At 42.7% G+C, this 22698-nt stretch overlaps 2 protein-coding genes across 7 annotated transcripts in view; both read right to left on the reverse strand.

Annotated features, from left to right (window-relative positions):
* Window positions 1–22698, reverse strand: part of LOC133632505 (zinc finger protein OZF-like) — a 55012-nt gene that overhangs the window by 26146 nt on the left and 6168 nt on the right. The gene's annotated exons all lie outside the window — the stretch shown is intronic.
* On the reverse strand, window positions 6902–15361 carry LOC133632506 (gastrula zinc finger protein XlCGF71.1-like). 6 transcript variants are annotated; one of them, XM_062024969.1, is made up of 4 exons: window positions 15087–15361; window positions 12457–13340; window positions 11334–11764; window positions 10848–11169 (listed from the first exon to the last, which is right to left on the reverse strand). In XM_062024969.1, the coding sequence occupies exons 2-4, from the start codon at window positions 12560–12562 to the stop codon at window positions 10966–10968; spliced, it is 741 nt and encodes a 246-aa protein (XP_061880953.1). In that variant the 5' UTR covers window positions 12563–13340; window positions 15087–15361; the 3' UTR covers window positions 10848–10965. The 6 variants fall into 6 exon arrangements, 4 of the variants coding, with proteins under 4 accessions (XP_061880951.1, XP_061880950.1, XP_061880952.1 ...); XM_062024967.1 differs by adding an exon at window positions 6902–8824 and having other exon boundaries at window positions 10703–13340; XM_062024966.1 differs by lacking the exons at window positions 10848–11169; window positions 11334–11764; window positions 12457–13340; window positions 15087–15361 and adding exons at window positions 6902–8824; window positions 10111–10362; window positions 10703–10816.

Genomic DNA, 22698 nt, shown 5'->3' on the forward strand with positions numbered 1-22698 from the left:
TTGAGATATTTGTGATTAAGGAATATATAAATAAACTTTGATTGATTGAACACTTATACGGTTTTTCATCTGTGTGTGTTCTCATGTGTCGCATCAAAAAGCTATTTTAAGAAAAGGTTTCGCCACAAACTGGACAATTAAATGGTTTTTCACCTGTGTGTGTTCTCATGTGTCGAGTCAAAGGGCTTTTTTGAGAAAAGCTTTTGCCACAAACAGAGCAGCTCGAACATTTTTACCTTCACAGTTTTTATCGCTGCTCAAAGGTTCCTCAACCTCGTCTTTGTCTTGTGGTTTCTCTTCATCATCTTCAGTCTTCACAGAGAGAATACTCAGTGGAAACTTGGTGTAATCAGCTTCCTCTCGTCCTAGAAGACACTCTCCCTCCTGAGTGATGCAGAGTTCCTCCTCTTCCTTTTTAATGCAGGGTGGTTGTGGAGTCTCCTGCTTCAAAGTGGAGCTCCCCCCTAACTGAGGGGAAACTTCTTCTGGATTACCGATCAGCTGCTGGACGTCTGCAAGACACAAACAACAAAACACACTTTCTTCTATGTACTGTATGTGTGTAGTAGGGTTGTACAGTATCACTACGGGTTCAAAAAGGAACAAGGCTAACGCCACGCTACTGGGAACTGTAGTTAAGCAACTTGTTGTGCACTACTGCCCATCACTGATTCTAACTCGTAAATAAACGCTAACAAAAGTCAGCTAACAATGCAGGTAATGGGGATGCACTCTATTTATTTTATTAAAAAAACTCTAAAAAAATATCCAGCAACTTTTTATGTACACGCTGTAAGTATATATGTAATGTAATAACAGGCACATTCATAATAACATGTAATATTTACGTCTTTTCATCATTTTTTATCATTTTAAGCAAATGGCGGCACATTATTTTGAGAGGCATCACAACGTTCGCTATTTCCTTCAACACCACCACCAACTGTTACCAATAAAGGCAGACTTCACGAGTGCCATCAAAGAATACTTTGAGACAAATTATGATCCAGAACCTTATATTTTTGAGCCTGAATATAAGGAGGATGAGCTAGAAGTTTTAGAAGCTGACTGATAAGCAGATCAAGCAATTAGCAATTAGTGCTAAACAAAAAATACAAACTATATACCATCCAATCTCGATTAATATCACTTTTTATTTGAATTAAGGCAGTTTTTCCGGTGCAGGATACTACTGCGGTAACTTCTGACAAACATTTCCGCCATTTTTGATCGATGTAAAAATGCTAACAGGTTGTTTGTTTACATTGTTCAACAAAGTCGGCTAATTTCTATTTTTAGGGCTTGGAATTCAAAGAGCTTTCAAATGAGGGAACGCAACACACTCACCTTCATCTTCGCTTTTCAGATTGTTCTCCGTTGGTGGCGCTGATTCTCTTTCATGTTCTCTTTTAGCGGACGTCGCCATCTTAGCATAGCAGTAGTCGTCCATCTTCTATCACGTCTTCAATCTTCACTTCAGATAACACACCATCGCTCCACACTCAAAGTCCGTTTGGTGGGCTTAAGAAAAGGTGAATAGTTGAGGTATTTGATGCTATTTTTGAATCTATAAGATCGTAAATGTGAAACTTCTCCGGAAAGCCACGCCGCTTAGTCCGCCATCTTGGACTTTCCACTTTGACACTGTTCGATGTTTGCGCATGCGCCAGAAGTGTGCAACTTCCGATCAACAACCGCACTTTAAAAAATAAAATACCTTTTAAATAACTAGCGGACCTTTTCATCTTTTCTTACATTTCTGGCTCATAATTGAAGTGCTCCTTATCGAGAAAACATTTTTGATATCAAAATACTTTGGAGATAGAAATGAAACAAAAATCGACAATGTTGTATTCTGTCTTTTAGTGGGTTCAAGCAAACGGCAAGTTGTTTGACAAAGTAAGTGTTGTGAAAGTGTGAAACTCACACTACCCCAGTATACATTTTCAACCTTATAGCATTTCACCCTTTTGACGTTTTTTCCTCTTGACTTTTATCAATAATATCCTCATTGAACGATGACTTGTACTCGACCTCGGACCAACTGCACTCAGTGAGGAAACAAACACGCTCACATAAATATTGCTCTTATTTTTTTTTCAGAATCAGAATCAGAATAGTTTTATTGCCATTGTTTGAGAACGGGTTCACAAACTAGGATTTTTTCTTGGTGCAAACGTGCGACATAAAACACATATAACACATATTTGGTATAAAAAGAGCTGTGACTGAGCTATCAGATAGACTTAGAAGGGATTCAAGGAATTCAAGGAGCTGCTGTTAGGAGTTCTTGTTCATTTGCCTGATGGCCGAGGGCTAAAACTGTTCAGGTGGCGGGAGGTGTGGGTCTGGATGGAGCGTAGTCTCCTGCCTGAGGGGAGAATAGTGTGTGTCCAGGGTGAGAAGAGTCAGCTGTGATCCGACCCACACGCCTCCTGGTCCTGGAGGAGAACAGGTCCTGGAGGGATGGGAGCTTGCAGCCAATCACCTTCTCAGCAGCACGTACGATGCGTTGCAGTCTATTCTTATCCTGGACTGTGGCACCGGGGAACCACACTGTGATGGAGGAGGTCAGGATGGACTCTATGATGGCTGAGTAAAACTGCAAGCATAGACAGCAGAACACTTCTATTTTCACTTTTGTACACTGACTTTAGTTATCTGCTGCACTGACAAGATGCCTGCTCGGTGCGTGTTGGTGACTGTAGCCAAACTGCTGTGTCGTGCAACATAAAACACATATAACACAGAGTAGGTAATACAAAGAGCTGTAACTGAGCTAACAGATCTTGTTATTGTTCATACCACCAGCATCTCAGTCGGCACCTTAAGTTTCCTCAGCTGCCGCAGGAAGTACATCCTCTGCTGGGCCTTCTTGATGAGGGAGCTGATGGTCGGCTCCCACTTGAGGTCCTGGGTGATGATGGTGCCCAAGAAACGAAAGGAGTCCACAAAACGGGGGTGGGAGAGTCAATCAGGGTGAGGGGGGATGGTGGGGCTGTGACTTTCCTGAAGTCCATGATCATCTCCAGTGTTTTCTGGGCGTTCAGCTCCAGGTTGTTGAGGCTGCACCAGGACGCCAGCCGGTCCACCTCTCTCCTGTAGGCGGACTTGTCGCCATCCGAGACGAGCCCGATGAGGGTGGTGTCGTCCGCAAACTTCAACAGTTTTACGGACCGGTGACTGGAGGTGCAGAAATTTGTATACAGGGAGAAGAGCCAGGGGGAAAGTACACAGCCCTGAGGAGTACCAGTGTTCGTGGTTCTACTGTCCGAGACAATCTTCCCCAGCCGCACGTGCTGTCTTCGGTCTGTCAGGAAGTCATTGATCCAACTGCAGAGGGAGTCGGGCACGCTGAGCTGGTAGAGCTTGTCTCGTAGCAGTCCAGGGAGGATGGTGTTGAAGGCAGAGCTGAAGTCCACAAACAGGATCCTAGCGTAGGTTCCTGGGGACTCCGGATGCTCCAGGATTAAGTGGAGGGCCAGGTTCACTGCATCATCCACAGACCTGTTGGCTCTGTAGACGAACTGCAGTGGGTCCAGGAGGGGGGCGGTGATGTCCTTGAGGTGGGGCAAGACCAAGCGCTCAAAGGACTTCATGACCACAGACGTCAGCGCAACCGGCCTGTAGTCATTAAGATAGATAGATAGATAGATAGATAGATAGATAGATAGATAGATAGATAGATAGATAGATAGATAGATAGATAGATAGATAGATAGATAGATAGATAGATAGATAGATAGATAGATATATAGATAGATAGATAGATAGATAGATAGATAGATAGTACTTTATTGATTCCTTCAGGAGAGTTCCTTCAGGAAAATTAAAATTCTAGCAGCAGTGTACCGAATTGAGATCGAATTTAAAAAGTAAAAAGTAAATAATGGAGGTATAAATGGAAACAAAATAGAAAAATATTACAATAGAATAAAAATAAAAAGCAACAAAGAAAATACAAATATAACAGTAAAATAAGAATATAACAAGAGAAACTAGGCAGTAGTGACCATGTTATGAAAAAGTATTGCAGTTATTGTTTTGCATCCCCTGTCATCCTAGTACCCCCCCCACCCCCTCCCCCAAGAGAGGAGTTGTACAGTCTAATGGCGTGTGGGACAAAGGAGTTTTTTAGTCTATTAGTCCTGTGATCTGTGCTTTCTTGGGGACAGGGACAATGGTGGAGGTCTTAAAGCAGGACGGCACGCGGCATAGCTCCAGAGAGGTGTTAAAAATGTCAGTGAAGACAGGAACCAGCTGATCCGCGCAGTGTCTGAGGGTGGAGGGCGAGACACCATCCGGGCCGGGGGCCTTCCGCATGTTCAGCTTCAAGAACTGCCGGCGTACATCCTACCTCTCGGATGGAGAGGGCCTTTAAAGTCCTGTGATGTTTGTGATGTCTTGGAGTCCTTTATATCTTTTAATGAAGTGCTGGCGTTGGTGGGGGGAACAGACCTTTGATGAGCTGAAGGCCGTTCATGACGACAGTAATGTATGTTGAGGCCCAGAGCGAGAGGGCCTGGGGGGGCTTTGGGCTTATAGTTCGTAAGGGCCCTTAGCCCTCTCCAAACGGTTGCAGAATCAGAAACCAGAACTTACAATTAGTCTGACTTCAAAAAAAGAAAACACATAGATTTCACAAACATATCAGAAGTAATCATACCTCGTTGGCCTCATAAACTCCAAGGGAATAAAGTTTATTTTCAATTCGAGGCTCCATTAACGTCTTCCACATCAAACACTTGTCGTCTCATGCTGCTTCCTTAATTCCCTCACATATTAATTGTCCCCCCAACAACGTGACCAAATTATATTCCCCCTCAATTTACATGAGTTTGTAACAAAAATAAAGTTAACATAAACTTGCATGAATTAATCCAAGGAAATACTTTTTTAATCACATTATGTGTACGATATGAATTTATCTTTATGCATTGTATTTATTTATTCTCACCAACTATGACATTATATATCAAATATACATGTTGCTTCTGTCAGCAGCTACACTGACATTGACGTGTCTCTGAGAACTGAACACATTTTTATAACTTAAAACAAAATGTGTTTATACAGTAACCTGCTCACATGAGTCACATTACAGCAGGGGTGTCAAACTCCTTTTAGCTCAGGGGCCGCATGGAGGAAAATCTATTTCCACGTGGGCGAGACGGGTAAAATCATGGCAACATAACTTAAAAATACGACTACGACAACTTCAAATTGTTTACTTTGTTTTACTTTGGCCAAAACTAGAACAAGCACATTCTGAAAATGTACATATCACAAATAATCCTCTTGACAAAACACTTCAAGTTAGTTGAAAATTTATTCGATCCGTTGTGGTGAAGAAGGAGCTGAGCCGGAAGGCAAAGCTCTCAATTTACCGGTCGATCTACGTTCCCATCCTCACCTATGGTCATGAGCTTTGGGTTATGACCGAAAGGACAAGATCACGGGTACAAGCGGCCACCTGGTGGTGAGTTGGCTGCGATGGTGGGGGAGGATGCCGGACAGACCTGGCAGGCCCAAACGCATTGTGAGGGTTTGCTGGGAACGTCTGGCAGAGTCTCCTGTCAGAGAGAGTTTCAATTCCCACCTCCGGAAGAACTTTGAACATGTCACGAGGGAGGTGCTGGACATTGAGTCCGAATGGACCATGTTCCGCGCCTCTATTGTCGAGGCGGCTGATTGGAGCTGTGGCCGCAAGGTAGTTGGTGCCTGTCGTGGCGGTAATCCTAGAACCCGTTGGTGGACACCGGTGGTGAGGGATGCCGTCAAGCTGAAGAAGGAGTCCCATCGGGCTCTTTTGGCTCATAGGACTCCTGAGGCAGCGGACAGGTACCGACAGGCCAAGCGGTGTGCGGCTTCGGCGGTCGCGGAGGCAAAATCTCGGACATGGGAGGAGTTCGGGGAAGCCATGGAAAACGACTCCCGGACGGCTTCGAAGCGATTCTGGACCACCATCCGCCGCCTCAGGAAGGGGAAGCAGTGCACTATCAACACTGTGTATGGTGAGGATGGTGTTCTGCTGACCTCGACTGCGGATGTTGTGGATCGGTGGAGGGAGTACTTCGAAGACCTCCTCAATCCCACCAACACGTCTTCCTATGAGGAAGCAGTGCCTGGGGAATCTGTGGTGGGCTCTCCTATTTCTGGGACTAAGGTTGCTGAGGTAGTTAAGAAGCTCCTCGGTGGATGAGATCCGCCCGGAGTTCCTTAAGGCTCTGGATGCTGTGGGGTTGCATTGGTTGACAAGACTCTGCAGCATCGCGTGGACATCGGGGGCGGTACCTCTGGATTGGCAGACCGGGGCGGTGGTTCCTCTCTTTAAGAAGGGGAACCGGAGGGTGTGTTCTAACTATCGTGGGATCACACTCCTCAGCCTTCCCGGTAAGGTCTATTCAGGTGTGCTGGAGAAGAGGCTACGCCGGATAGTCGAACCTCGGATTCAGGAGGAACAGTATGGTTTTCGTCCTGGTCGAGGAACTGTGGACCAGCTCTATACTCTCAGCAGGGTCCTTGAGGGTGCATGGTAGTTTGCCCAACCAGTCTACATGTGTTTTGTGGACTTGGAGAAGACATTCGACCGTGTCCCTCGGGAAGTCCTGTGGGGAGTGCTCAGAGAGTATGGGGTATCGGACTGTCTGATTGTGGCGGTCCGCTCCCTGTATGATCAGTGCCAGAGTTTGGTCCGCATTGCCGGCAGTAAATCGGCCGCTTGTACCCGTGATCTTGTCCTTTCGGTCATAACCCAAAGCTCATGACCATAGGTGAGGATGGGAACGTAGATCGACCGGTAAATTGAGAGCTTTGCCTTCCGGCTCAGCTCCTTCTTCACCACAACGGATCGATACAGCGTACGCATTACTGAAGACGCCGCACCAATCCGCCTGTCGATCTCACGATCCACTCCTCCCCCACTCGTGAACAAGACTCTGAGGTACTTGAACTCCTCCACTTGGGGCAGGGTCTCCTCCGCAACCCGGAGATGGCACTCCACCCTTTTCCGGGCGAGAACCATGGATTCGGACTTGGAGGTGCTGATTCTGAGTTTCCTCCACCAGGTGGCGGGGCTCTCCCTTAGAGATAGGGTGAGAAGCTCTGCCATCCGGGGGGAGCTCAAAGTAAAGCCGCTGCTCCTCCACATCGAGAGGAGCCAGATGAGGTGGTTCGGGCATCTGGTCAGGATGCCACCCGAACGCCTCCCTAGGGAGGTGTTTAGGGCACGTCCGACCGGTAGGAGGCCACGGGGAAGACCCAGGACACGTTGGGAAGACTATGTCTCCCGGCTGGCCTGGGAATGCCTCGGGATCCCCCGGGAGGAGCTGGACGAAGTGGCTGGGGAGAGGGAAGTCTGGCCTTCCCTGCTTAAGCTGCTGCCCCCGCGACCCGACCTCGTATAAGCGGAAAAAGATGGATGGATGGATGGACAAACTTGACACATGAGGCCCCAGGTCCCTGGACTGAAGAAAGAGTAACCAAGCACTTGAAGCATCATCTATCTTACTGTTCAGGAAGGTTTCAGATACAGAGAAGACATGGGGTCATGAGTAGATAAGATTATGCTCCAAATAATCCAAGTTTGTATGAATACATCAGATATTTGTGAAAGAAGCAGTGAGGAGGTCCTGGGTAGGGTGGATGTCGCCACATATGAGCAACATACCACAAACTAAACAGCTAATTGGTTATTTTCCCTTGTGTGTTCTTATGTGTTTTACTGTGTCTGCATTATGTGTGAACCTTTTACAGCACACTGAACAACTAAATGGTTTTTCTCCAGTGTGTGTTCTCATGTGTCGAGTCAATTGGCTATTTTTAGACAAGCTTTTGCCACAAACTGAACACTTATATGGTTTTTCACCTGTGTGTGTTGTCATGTGTTTAGTCAAATTGCTCTTACTAGAAAAGCTTTTGCCACAAACTGTACAACTAAATGGTTTTTCACCTGTGTGTGTTCTCATGTGTTCAGTCAAACTGCTTTTACCAGAAAAGCTTTTGCCACAAACTGTACAACTAAATGGTTTTTCACCTGTGTGTGTTCTCATGTGTTCAGTCAAATTGCTCTTACCATAAAAGCTTTTGCCACAAACTGAACAATTAAATGTTTTTTCACCTGTGTGTGTTCTCATGTGTTGAGTCAAATTATTCTTAACAGAAAAGCTTTTGCAACAAACTGAACAATTAAATGGTTTTTCACCTGTGTGTGTTGTCATGTGTTGAGTCAAATGGCTATTTTGAGAAAAGCTGACGCCACAAACTGAACAACTAAATGGTTTTTCACCTGTGTGCGTTCTCATGTGTTCAGTCAAAATGCTATTTCGAGAAAAGCTTTTATCACAAACTGAACATTTAAATGGTTTTTCACCTGTGTGTGTTCTCATGTGTAGAGTCAAACTGCTCTTTTTAGTAAAACTTTCAGCACAAACTGAGCAGCTCAAACATGTTTTACCTCTCTTCTTTGTAGAGCATTCAGAGTGTTTGTTGTCAGTGTGAGTCCTCATATCACCTTCACAGTCTTTATCGCTGCTCAAAGGTTCTTCAACCTCGTCTTCAGCCTCACTATCTGATAGTGGAGCTAAGAGGTTGTCTACTTGTGGTTTCTCTTCATCATCTTCAGTCTTCACAGAGAGAATACTCAGTGGAAACTTGGTGTAATCAGCTTCCTCTCGTCCTAGAAGACACTCTCCCTCCTGAGTGATGCAGAGTTCCTCCTCTTCCTTTTTAATGCAGGGTGGTTGTGGAGTCTCCTGCTTCAAAGTGGAGCTCCCCCCTAACTGAGGGGAAACTTCTTCTGGATTACTGATCAGCTGCTGGACGTCTGCAAGACACAAACAACACAATCACACTTTCTTCTCTGTAATGTATGTGTGTGTAGTAGGGTTGTACAGTATACTGCTACTAATAAAGTATTGTGGTACTAATCAATTGAAATCGGTACTATAGCACCTTTGAAAAGTACCGGTACCGTTCTTTCATCTGAATGCTGCTGTGCGGCGGTGACTACAGAGCCGAGGCGCATGATGTTGAGTGTGTCAAAACGCACACACAAAGTGCATACAAGCAATAACATGGTGGAGAGGAAGAAAGGCAACAAAGGACAATTCTACTGGTTAATAAAGAGGGTGCGTGAAGTGCAATATGGAGGTATTTGGGCTTTTAAACTAACAATAAAGGTGACACTTTAAACAGGGAGCCGCCGCTCTGCAAGGGTTGCTTTACACCTTTCCTGTTTGTGGGCTCCCAGACCGTGGTCGAGGAGCGCAGGGGAGACGTTCCCTCCAGGGCCCATGTTTTGTTGGGGGTAACACTGGGTCCATAAAGCTCCGCTCTTTGGTCGGAAGGACGAGGCCGTCGATTAGTTACAACTTGCTCACTTTATTTATAATTTCCACAGGGCACAACCGGACATCCACCATGCTATTAACACTCCTGCACATGCTACCACTACCTCTCCTTACTCGCCCATTCACTTACTCAGCCCACATACTGCCACTCTTAAAGGTGCACACACACATACACTACTCTCACAACAGCTGCTTTAAAACACGCCTTGCCAAATGTGGTGATTAGTATTTCCACCTTTGCTTCAGACTTAGGTCAACATTTAAATAATAAGCATTCAGATCTGCACAAGGAGTTTAAATAGTGACTGTTATGTCATACTGGGGAAGGAGACGGCACGACAACAGGACATCAAGCTCAACAGGTTTATTGCGTGCTTGATGAGTGAATGGGGTGTGTATGCTACTATGTGTTGACATGAGAAACTATGTGTGTGAATTTAACCATATGAAGACCGTAAGGTTTGTTGAGGTGAGTGTTGAATGAAAAGTGTCCAAGTCCAAAGGGAATGATCCAAGAGGGGGGTCCAAGGTCCAAGCAGTGTCAGGGCAGGAGTGCGAAATCCGGAAGTCCAAAACAGGGTCAAGGATCGGGGAGAGCAAGCAGAGTCCAGGAGGGAAATATGGCAGCGGAGGAATACAGCGAGACTGGGACACGGGTACTGTGGGGGAACCGAAAGACAACACTGGGATCAGGAAATGAGGCACAAGGAAATAGGCAAACAAGCGAGAGCTGCAGGGAAGTCAGAGACGTGAAGCTTACTGCGAGCAGAGCGACGTTCCGACGACGATGAGTCAGCGTCGAAGGTTCTTATACTGTCGTCCCTCATCAAAGCCAGGTGCGTTGGGTGTTGATTCGCGGGGGCGTGTCTGGTCCTCACAGCGGAGCTTCTGAGCGCTGCCGCAGAAGAGGGAAGCACGGAATGCATGTGCGCCGTAACAGTGCCCCCCCCTCCCCCTTATGCGAGGCCCCCGACGAGCGCCGAAGAGCTCCAGGGTTGGCCTGATAGAATTCCTTAAGAAGTTCGGGGTCAGCAAGGTATGAAGCAGGAACCCAAGACCTGTCCTCAGGTCCATAACCCTCCCAATCTACCAAATAAACTAACCCCCTCCCCTGTCGACGGGACCCCGAGGATCTCTTTGACTCTCCAAACAGGATCACCAGTGTCCAAAATTCTAGGAGGGGGAGGGATGTGGTCGAGTTGAGAACTAGCAACCGGCTTTATCTGGGAAACTTGGACTACAGGGTGTCTTTTAACTGCAGGAGGCAAAGCTAACCTGAATGCAACAGGGTTGATGATAGTCTCAATAGTAAAGGGTCCTAAAAAACGGGGTGCGAGTTTACGGGATGGTACCTGAAGGTGAAGGTCTTTGGAACGTAGCAGTACTTGTTGGCCAGGAGAGTAAACGGGGGCCGGATTGCGTCGCCGGTTGGCACTGTTGCACATTCTTTCCGAAGATTTCAGTAGAGAAGCACAGGCTGCCTTCCATACCTGATGGCACTTCTTGATATGCTTGTGAGATGAAGACACAGATGCTTCAATGTCCTGTTGGGGAAACATAGGGGGTTGGTAACCAAGGGAGCACTCAAATGGTGATAATCCCGTAGCTGAACTCTTCATGGAGTTATAAGCAAATTCGACCCATGGCAGAAACTTGCTCCAGGAGGATGGTTGTCGGGCGGAAATGCAGGGCAACATGGTCTCCACACTCTGGTTAGCTCTTTCAGCCTGACCATTACTCTGCGGATGATAACCAGAAGTGAGACTGACCGTGGCCCCAATTCCCTTGCAGATTCTGCCTGCCACACTCTGGATGTGAACTGGTGACCACGGTCCGAGACAATGTCCACCGGGATGCCATGTTGTTTAACAATATGAGTGGTAAGAAGGTCAGCAGTTTCAGAGGAAGATGGGAATTTAGGAAGGGGAACAAAATGTGCGGCTTTAGAAAATCGGTCAATGAAGGTGAGTATGATGGTATTACCTTGGGATGGGGGAAAACCAGTAATGAAATCCATAGATATGTGAGACCATGGGCGACTGGGGACGGGAAGAGGACACAGCAGTCCTGCCGGCAGTCTGTGGGATGGTTTATTTCGTGCACAAGTACTGCATGCGGCGATAAACTCACGGGTATCCTTAGCCATGGATGGCCACCAAAACCGCCGGCGGATGAAGGAAAGAGTGCGTTGAAAATCCACGACAGGAGAAGACACTGGAATGCCCCCACTCCAAAACTTGAAGACGAAGTTCCCGATGAACAAATAATCTGTTGGGAGATCCGCCAGCTGGTCCCGGTCTCTCTTTCAAGGAGTCTTGGACAAGACCCTCCACTTTCCAAATGACCATGCCGATAATACTGGAGGGTGGAAGGATGGTTTCTTCTGGGGTCTTGTCGGTGGTTTCTTCCGAGAACTGGCGAGAGAGTGCATCAGCTTTAGTATTACAGGATCCTGGTCTGAAAGAGAGAACATAATTGAAGCGACCAAAAAACGGAGACCAACGGGCCTGCCGATCATTGAGTCTCTTGGCTGATCGGACATGAAGAAGATTTCAGTGATCAGTGAGAACCTGAAATTGATGTTTAGCACCTTCCAACCAATGTCTCCACTCCCTTAATGCCTCGTAGACAGCAAATAACTCCCGGTTACCAGCATCATAATTACGCTCAGCAGGGGATAAACGTCTAGAAAAAAATGCACAAGGGTGGATCTTGCTGTCCTGTTTGGAGCGTTGCGAAAGGACTGCCCCAACTCCTGAATCAGATGCATCAATCTCAACAATGAAGGGGCAGTCTTGATCCGGATAAACAAGGATGGGTGCAGAGACGAAGCTCCTCTTCAGGCACCAAAATGCCATACCTGCTTCACGGTTCCACTGAAAAGGTCTGTTGGTTGAAGTAAGTGCATGAAGGGTTGCGGCCAACTTACTGAAATCCTTGATAAATCATCTGTAAAATCCAGCGAATCCCAGAAAACTACGTAATGCGGCACGAGTAGAGGGTTGAGGCCATTCCACCACCGCCGTCACCTTTTTGGGGTCAGCCTTGATGTGTCCCTTTTCAATGACAAAACCGAGAAACTCAACTGACGAGGAAAGAAACTCACATTTTTCAGCCTTGACAAATAGACGGTTCTCCAGTAATCTTTGAAGAACGAGACGGACGTGGTGCTGGTGTTCCTGAGGGTCTTTGGAAAAAAATGAATATGTCATCCAGGTAGACCACCACAAATCGATCAATCATATCCCTAAGAATGTCATTGACAAGGGCCTGAAAAACAGCGGGAGCATTAGTCAGACCAAAAGGCATAACTTTATATTCAAAATGACACAGGTGAGTATTAAATGCTGTCTTCCACTCATCTCCCTCCCTGATGCGGACCAGATGATACGCATTGCGAAGATCTAACTTGGAGAAGATGGTGGCAGGGGTGAGAGGTTCAAAGGATGAATTAAGCAGGGGTAGAGGATACTTGTTCTTAATGGTGATACCGTTCAGTTGACGGTAGTCGATGCAGGGACTGTGTGACCCATTCTTCTTGCACAATGAAAAATCCAGCGGCGACAGGTGACTTAGATGGTCTGATGATTCCAGAAGCAAGGGACTCAGAGATGTAATCCTTCATAGCTTGTTTTTCAGGGAGAGACAAGTTATACAATCGACTGCTAGGGAGAGCTGCATTAGGGATGAGGTCGATAGTGCAGTCGTAAGGTCTGTGAGGTGGAAGAGACAAGGCTTGTTCCTTACTAAATACGGTGGCTAAATCGTGGTAAACTTTGGGGACTCGGGAGAGGTCCACCGGTGGTGACGCTGGTCTAGGGCTTTCGGAATGAACTATTGCAGATTTGAGACAATGAGCATGGCAGTGATTACTCCAAGCCAGAATCTTGCCAGTAGACCAGGAGATGTGGGGATCATGTTGAACGAGCCAAGATCGGCCTAGGACGAGAGGGGCTATTGGGGCGTCCAAAACCCAGAAGCTGATGGTCTCTGTGTGGTTACCAGAAAGAGTAAGGGACAATGGTTTAGTACGGTATTTGATAGGGCCCAAAGGTAGACCATCTAGAGCCTGGGCAGAGACAACAAATTTTAAAGGTATTAATGGAATAAACCTTTCTTGGGCGTACCTTAGAGGCCTACTGAAATGAATTTTTTTTTATTTAAACGGGAATAGCAGATCCATTCTATGTGTCATACTTGATCATTTTGCGATATTGCGATATTTTTGCTGAAAGGATTTAGTATAGAACAACGACGATAAAGATCGCAACTTTTGGTATCTGATAAAAACAACCTTTGCCCCTACCGGAAGTAGCGTGACGTCACAAGACAAAGGAGCCCTCACAATTCCGCTTTGTTTACAATGGAGCGAGAGACATTCGGACCGATAAAGCGACGATTACCCCATTAATTTCAGCGAAAAGATGAAAGATTCGTGGATGAAGAACTTTAGAGTGAAGGACTACAGTGTAGTGCATCTTTTTTCGCTCTGACCGTAACTTAGGTACAAGCCGGCTCATTGGATTCCACACTCTCTCCTTTTTCTATTGTGGATCACGGATTTGTATTTTAAACCACCTCAGATACTATATCCTCTTGAAAATGAGAGTCGAGAACGCGAAATGGACATTCACAGTGACTGAATAATTAATAATTTTCAGCTTGGCGAAGCTAAAAAAATAGAAGCTAACTTAGCTACGGGGCTAACGTGATAGCATCAGTCTCAAATGCAGATAGAAACTAAATTTAAAAAAATCCTGACTGGATGGATAGACAGAAGATCAACAATACTATTAAACCATAAACATGTAAATACACAGTTAATAATTTTCAGCTTGGCGAAGCTAAAAAAAATAGAAGCTAACTTAGCTACGGGGCTAACGTGATAGCATCAGTCTCAAATGCAGATAGAAACTAAATAAAAAAAAACCCTGACTGGAAGGATAGACAGAAGATCAACAATACTATTAAACCATGAACATGTAAATACACGGTTAATAATTTTCAGCTTGGTGGCGAAGCTAAAAAAATAGAAGCCAACTTAGATGCGGCGGCGGGCGTTGTACGCTTTTGACGACACCCCGGCCGCCATCAGAGTCGGCAAGAAACATATATTTCCCCAAAGTTACGTACGTGACATGCACATAGCGACACGCACGTACGGGCAAGCGATCAAATGTTTGGAAGCCTAAGCTGTACTCACCGTAGTGCGTCTGCTATCCTGCTCAAAACACAACACAACCTCCTGGTGTTGGTGTTGCTACAGCCAGCCGCTAATACACCGATCGCACCTACAACTTTCTTATTTGCAGTCTCCATTGTCCATTAAACAAATTGCAAAAGATTCACCAACACAGATGTCCAGAATACTGTGGAATTTTGTCGAAGAAAACAGAGGTATTTGTATGGGTCCAAACACTTCCCTTGACCTCGTGACGTCACGTGCATACGTTTTCAAGCGGAAGTTTCGCTGGAAATTTAAAATTGCACTTTTTAAGTTAACCCGGCCGTATTGGCATGTGTTGCAATGTTAAGATTTCATCATTGATGTATAAACTATCAGACTGCGTGGTCGGTAGTAGTGGCTTTCAGTAGGCCTTTAATGAATATATAAATAAACTTTGATTGATTGAACACTTATATGGTTTTTCATCTGTGTGTGTTCTCATGTGTTGAGTCAAAGAGCTTTTTTGAGAAAAGCTTTTGCCACAAACTGAGCAACTCGAACATTTTTACCTTCACAGTCTTTATCGCTGCTCAAAGGTTCTTCAACCTCGCCTTCGTCTTGTGGTTTCTCTTCATCATCTTCAGTCTTCACAGAGAGAATACTCAGTGGAAACTTGGTGTAATCAGCTTCCTCTCGTCCTAGAAGACACTCTCCCTCCTGAGTGATGCAGAGTTCCTCCTCTTCCTTTTTAATGCAGGGTAGTTGTGGAGTCTCCTGCTTCAAAGTGGAGCTCCCCCCTAACTGAGGGGAAACTTCTTCTGGATTACCGATCAGCTGCTGGACGTCTGCAAGACACAAACAACAAAAACACTTTCTTATATACTGTATGTGTGTGTAGTAGGGTTGTTCGGTATCACTACGGGTTCAAAAAGAAGCGAGGCTAATGCCACGCTACTGGGAACTGTAGTTAAGCTACAGAGGTCACCAACGCGGTGCCCGCGGGCACCAGGTCGCCCGTAAGGACCAGATGAGTCGCCCGCGGGCCTGTTCTAAAGAGAAAAAAAAAAAAAAATTAAAAAAAAAAAAATTGTTTTTTTAAAAATTAAATCTACATAGAAAAAAACACAAGATACACTTTCAATCAGTGCATCAACCCAAACAACCTCCCCCATGCACACTCATCCACACCCACTCACACAAAAGGGGTTATTTCTTTCTGCTACCAATATTCTGGTTCCCACAACATAGACAACACATCTGCAAGGGACACAGTCCCTGAAGCACACATGATTGTATAGGCTGCTGGTCCACTAAAATTTTCATTAATTACTATTTTTTATGTAATTATTTTTATATTGTTTTACTTTCTTTTTTTATCCAAAATTTTTTTTATTTATTTATTTATCTTATTTTATTTTTAAAAAAAGGGCCTTATCTTCAACAGACCAGGTTGTCAATGAAATTAGATTTGTTTAAAGGGTTTTTTAAACCAGGCCCAGTCCAGATAATGTCCAAATCGGACTCAGCAACACACACCTTCATTCATGTACACAGAAAAAAATTAGGGAACACAACAGATTGCATATAATTTATAAACAAAATTACATTTTCAAAATAAGCATTTATGTACAGTCCAGGTTATGTCCAGGTCACTCAAATTAGGGAACACAACAACAGATATCATATAATCTATAAACATAATTATACTTTCAAAATAAGCCTTTGAGGACTTCTCATCTTTTTTTTTAATGTTTTTTGGCATCATTATCGTTTTCAACCATGTAACTTTCTAAAGTTAGAAAATACTGAATAAATGTTTTAAAGAAAGTAATACTAAGTGAATATCTGTTTTTGGCCTTAAAAATAAACATTTTACCGAGTACTATAATTAAATTGACTAAATCATGATTGTCAATGAACTCTCCTAAAATAACAGAAACCACATTAAGCTTCATAAACAAACCAATCCTTAAACACATTTTTTCAACTTCCACCCAAAACAAAGACACAATATGACAATACCAAAACAAATGCAGGGTGGATTCAGGCTCCTGACAACAAAATCGGCAATCATCTGACTCTGTCATATTCCATAATTTTAACATTTTCCCTGTGGGTAAGAACTTATAAATAATTTTAATTTGAAAATAACGATTTTGCACTTCGATAGTGGTTTTATAGATTAGTTTGAATATGGCATCCCATGGCAACGGGCAGTCAAAAAAGTCCTCCCATTTTCCATTTGTGTTGTATGAGGCAGCCTTCAAAGATTTCTTTATTAAGTAAAAATTATATACTTTTCTATTTATTTTAGTTCCTTTTTGCCAACTAGAATTTCTTATTAGAGGTTTACAAACTAATAATTTAGTAGTTCCATAATTAATTATTTGTTTCCATCTTTTCCCAATTACTCCAGTTAGTTGATAAAATGAAAAGCTTGAGCAAGCATCACCATACATAGCTCTAAATTCATCATACTTCATAATTTTACCATTCTCATTGATAATGTCATTGACAAAAATGATTCCTCTTTCAAACATATTTTTCCAAAAGAAAGGCTTTCCATCTATTACAATATTAGAGTTCATCCATATTAACTGCTGCAAAACATTGTCTCTTTTTTCTGGCACATAAAATTTAAAACACCACTATGAGTGGATTGTTTCCTTTATGAACCCCGCCATGTTTCCCAGCAGACTCTCTGGGAGGGGATCACTTGTAAAAAGGATACCATTTCTTTTGATACAGTTTGTTTTTTGTCCAACAGGACATTTGTGTACCACTCAATGTTTAAATACATTTTTGGAACAATTGATGCTTTTAAAGACAGACACATAGCTTCAAGGTTGAGAAGTTTCAGGCCCCCATATTCATACTCTTTGTACAAAACCTTTCTTTTAATCTTTTCTGGTTTGCCGTTCCAGACAAAATCGAAGACCCTCTGCTCATAAATCTTAAAGTTTTGTAATGGAGCTGGTAATGACAAAAACAAATAAATAAATTGAGGAATAATTAACGAGTTGGCAATAGACATTTTACCATACAAGGTTAGGGATTTCCCTTTCCATAATTGCATAATTTTGTCCAGCTTTCTTAGTCGATTATCATAATTTACTGAGCCTAGATCTTCCAGATTTTCTGGGACAACAACACCAAGTATGTTATCTGGTCCATCTGTCCACAAAACAGGCACTTTGCATTCCATTCGAAAGGACGTTCCCTTTAGATTTCCGATCCTTAACATTTTACATTTATCATAATTAAGCTTAAGGCCAGATTGCTGTGAAAATATGTCCAAAAGATTAAGAAGGTTCCGCAAACAATGAGGACAAATCTTATCTTTGTGAATCAGCCTTTTCTGACATGAACTTCATCAAGAACAAACACATAACACGCCTCACTGATGCACATCTGCAAGACTCACTCAGAGTTGCAGTGTCAAGTTACACACCAGAGTACAACACACTAGTTAACAGCCTGCAATGCCAGGCTTCCCACTAACTGACAAAGAAACAGATAACAGATTTGGTGTCCAGTTCAAAGTGTGACATGATTTAAACATTTGAGAGTTTACTTTTGTATTTTACATGAGTTATTATTTGTACAAACATGGTGCAAAGTAATTCATGATTTGTTAAAAAATGTTAGTGGCTAGCTAGTTAAAATGGGATATTGTGATTTCACAAGACTGTCTTAGAAGTGATCATTTGAAAATGTTCAATTTGAAAAATGTGCACTTAGAGAAAATATAAAAATAAAGTGTTTCATATTGATATTTATCTGTTTCTATATATATTTATTGTGAGAAATCATTAAGATGATCAGTGTTTCCACAAAGATAAATATCATTAATTATTAATAATAACAGGGTTAAAGGTAAATTGAGCAAATTGGCTACTTCTGGCAATTTATTTAATTGTGTATCTAACTGGTAGCCCTTCGCATTAATCAGTACCCAAGAAGTAGCCCTTGGTTTCAAAAAGGTTGGTGACCCCTGAGCTACATAGCGTCGCTACTTGTTGTGCACTACTGCCCATCACTGATTCTAACTCGTAAATAAACGCAAGCAAAAGTCAGCTAACAATGCAGGTAATGGGGATGCACTCTATTTCGCCTATAAAAAAACATAACAAACATCCAAAAGCTTCCAGCAACTTTTTATATACACACTGTAAGTATATATGTAATGTAATAACAGGCACATTCATAATAACATGTAATATTTACGTATTTTCATCATTTAAAAAAAATAATTTTAAGCAAATGGTGGCACATTATTTTCACAGACGCATCACAACGTTTGCTATTTCCTTCAACACCACCACCAACTATTACTAATGAAGGCAGACTTCATGAGTGCCATCAAATAATACTTTTGGGACAAATTATGATCCAGAACCTTATATTTTTGAGCCTGAAAATAAGGAGGATGAGCTACAAGTTTTAGAAGCTGAGTGATAAGCAGATCAAGCAATTAGCACTATTGCTAAGTGCTAAACAAAAATACAAACTATATACCATCCAATATCGATTAATATCACTTTTTATTTAAATTAAGGCAGTTTTTCCGGTGCAGGATACTACTGCGGTAATTTTTAACAGACATGTCCGCCAATTTTAATCGAGGTAAAAATGCTAACAGTTTATTTGTTTACATTGTTCAACAAGGTCGGCTAATTTGTATTTTTAGGGCTTGGAATTCAAATAGCTTTCAAATGAGGGAACGCAACACACTCACCTTCATCTTCGCTTTTCAGATTGTTCTCCGTTGGTGGCGCTGATTCTCTTTCATGTTCTCTTTTAGCGGACGTCGCCATCTTAGCATAGCAGTAGTCGTCCATCTTCTATCACGTCCTCAATCTTCACTTCAGATAACACGCCATCGCTCCACACTCAAAGTCCGTTTGGTGGGCTTAAAAAAAGGTGAATAGTTGAGGTATTTGATGCTATTTTTGAAACTATAAGATCGTAAATGTGAAACTTCTCCGGAAAGCCACGCCGCTTAGTCCGCCATCTTGGACTCTCCGCTTTTCGATGTGTTTGCGCATGCGCCAGAAGTGTGCAACTTCCGATCGACAACTGCACTTTAAAAAATAAAATACCTTTTAAATAACTAGCGGCCCTTTTAATCTTTTCTTACATTTCTGGCTCATAATTGAAGTGCTCCTTATTGCGAAAACATTTTTGATATCAAAATACTTTGGAGATAGAAATGAAACAAAAATCGACAATGTTGTATTCTGTCTTTTAGTGGGTTCAAGCAAACGGCAAGTTGTTTGACAAAGTAAGTGTTGTGAAAGTGTGAAACTCACACTACCCCAGTATACATTTTCAACATTATAGCATTTCACCCTTTTGACGTTTTTTCCTCGGACCAACTGCACTCAGTGAGGAAACAAACACGCTCACATAAATATTGCTCTTATTGCAAGCATAGACAGCAGAACACTTCTATTTTCACTTTTGTACACTGACTTTAGTTATCTGCTGCACTGACAAGATGCCTGCTCGGTGCGTGTTGGCGACTGTAGCCAAACTGCTGTGGGCGGGACGGGTAAAATCATGGCATGATAACTTAAAAACATGACTTTGACAATTTCAGATTGTTTTCTTTATTTTACTTCGGCCCAAAATAGAACAAGCACATTCTGAAAATGTACATATCACAAATAATCCTCTTGACAAAACACTTCAAGTTAGTAAAAAATGTTGAGGGAAAAAAATGGCGCATTTTCAAAAACACCTTAAAGAACACAATGAACTTAGACTTAATCTCAGTGTTTCTATTAAACTTTAAGTCACAACCCATCTAGGATTGAACAAAAAACTAAATAAAGCATGAATAAAAACTATTCTATGTATCAACTACCTCATTTGTCATTTCCACATATTAATCCTGTGCTAACTCAACAAACCATACAAACTGAGGTAGAAACTATTCAAGAGTGTTGAGTTACTTCCTGTCTTCTAGACATAATGTGTATTGATAGAAAAATAAAAGCTGTGCAATATGTGAACTAGAGTGGGGGGGGTTACCCACATATGCGGTCCTCTCCAAGGTTTCTCAGAGTCATTCACATCAACGTCAAACAGGGGTGAGTTTTTCCTTGCCCTTATGTGGGCTCTTACCATGAATTGATTTACGTGGACCCCGACTTAAACAAGTTGAAAAACTTATTCGGGTGTTACCATTTAGTGGGCAATTGTACGGAATAAGTACTGCACTGTGCAATCTACTAATACAAGTTTCAATCAATCAATCAATCTGTACCGCGGATGTCGTTGTGGCTTGTGCAGCCCTTTGAGACACTTGTGATTTAGGGCTATATAAATAAACATTGATTGATTTCGACAAAGCACAAATAAAAAGTTAAAAGACTGACAGTATTGCAGTAAATCACACACTGTTCACTTTCTTTACATTTGCACAGAAGACAATCATTTTCACAGAACTATATCAGTGTGCAGTGTCTTTTGGCAAGATGGCGGTGCATCTTGCCATTGTATTCCGTTTATATTTACATCTAACACAATTTCCCAACTCATATGGAAACGGGGTTTGTATATAGATACATATCTTCTTTCTTATCTTTTTTCACTATTTATATTACTAAAATGATTGTGTATGCACCTTAGGGGATCTGCTCCAATTGCGTTGGTCTTTGAACCGGTTGACTGTAATAATGACAATGAAACTCTAGTCCATTCTATTCTATTTTAAGTGGGGTTACTGATTGGTTATTTTACTCCTGTTTTACGTTGGGTGGAGGGGGAGGAGTCACAGCCCCGCTTTACCGTGTACCTCTTGCTTGGTATACTTGCTCGCCCCGGTATAAACTATTTGCTTGCCTAACAGAATTGCTATTGTGACATCCAGTGGACACAATTAGAAAAGCAGTTTCTTTCATTAAAAATGCAGCTGAATTTTACACTTCGCAAACTCATCTCGAACCTGTTATGCCCGAATTTCGAGGGAGGTGGGGGTTGGGTTGTGGGTGTTTGGGGTTAATTGTTCATATGTCTCTGATTTGCACATCAATCAGTCTGAGGAGTAAAAGTTGGCAGTTTGTTATGCAAACAGTTACCCAGCATCACTTATGTGTCAACGTCAGTTTTGATACATCTCAATTTTGCAGTGAAAAAGGGTGTAGTGCAGGTTTTTGAGCGTGCACAAACTTGACACATGAGGCCCCAGGTCCCTGGACTGAAGAAGGAGTAACCAAGCACTTGAAGCATCATCTATCTTACTGTTCAGGAAGGTTTCAGATACAGAGAAGACATGGGGTCATGAGTAGATAAGATTATGCTCCAAATAATCCAAGTTTGTATGAATACCTCAGATATTTGTGAAAGAAGCAGTGAGGAGGTCCTGGGTAGGGTGGATGTCACCACATATGAGCAACATACCACAAACTAAACAGCTAATTGGTTATTTTCCCTTGTGTGTTCTTATGTGTTTAACTGCGTCTGCATTATGTTGGAACCTTTTACAGCACACTGAACAACTAAATGTTTTTTCTCCAGCGTGTGTTCTCATGTGTCGCCACAAAGAGCCTTTATGAGAAAAGCTTGTACCACACACTGAACAATTCAATGGTTTTAGTCCAGTGTGTGTTCTCATGTGTTCAGTCAAATTGCTCTTAACAGAAAAACCTTTGCCACAAACTGAACAATTAAATGGTTTTTCACCTGTGTGTGTTCTCATGTGTTCAGTCAAATTACTCTTAACAGAAAAGCTTTTGCAACAAACTGAACAATTAAATGTTTTTTCTCCTGTGTGTGTTCTCATGTGTTCAGTCAAAGAGCTATTTCGAGAAAAGCTTTTGCCACAAACTGAACAATAACATGATTTTTCTCCTGTGTGTGTTCTCATGTGTTGAGTCAAAGAGCTATTTTGAGAAAAGCTGTTGCCACAAACTGAACAAATAAATGTTTTTTCTCCTGTGTGTGTTGTCATATGTTCAGTCAAATGGCTATTTCGAGAAAAGCTTTTGCCACAAACTGAACACTTAAATGGTTTTTCTCCTGTGTGTGTTTTCATGTGTTCAGTCAAATTACTCTTAACAGAAAAGCGTTTGACACAAATTGAACAATTAAATGGTTTTTCTCTTGTGTGTGTTCGTATGTGTTTAGTCAAAATGGTATTTCGAGAAAAGCTTTTGCCACAAACTGAACACTTAA

Source organism: Entelurus aequoreus, linkage group LG17, assembly GCF_033978785.1.
Source record: "Entelurus aequoreus isolate RoL-2023_Sb linkage group LG17, RoL_Eaeq_v1.1, whole genome shotgun sequence".
In the NCBI taxonomy this organism is placed as follows: Eukaryota; Metazoa; Chordata; class Actinopteri; order Syngnathiformes; family Syngnathidae; genus Entelurus; species Entelurus aequoreus.

Bases quoted from the DNA above. Each gene is read 5' to 3' on its own strand.
- LOC133632506 (XM_062024966.1), bottom strand. From the start codon at position 10,276: ATGCATTCCGTGCTTCCCTCTTCTGCGGCAGCGCTCAGAAGCTCCGCT. The intron at 8,825-10,110 runs GTAAGCTTCACG...TGTGTCTTGCAG, and splicing joins GGAACGTCGCTCTGCTCGCA to ACGTCCAGCAGCTGATCAGT.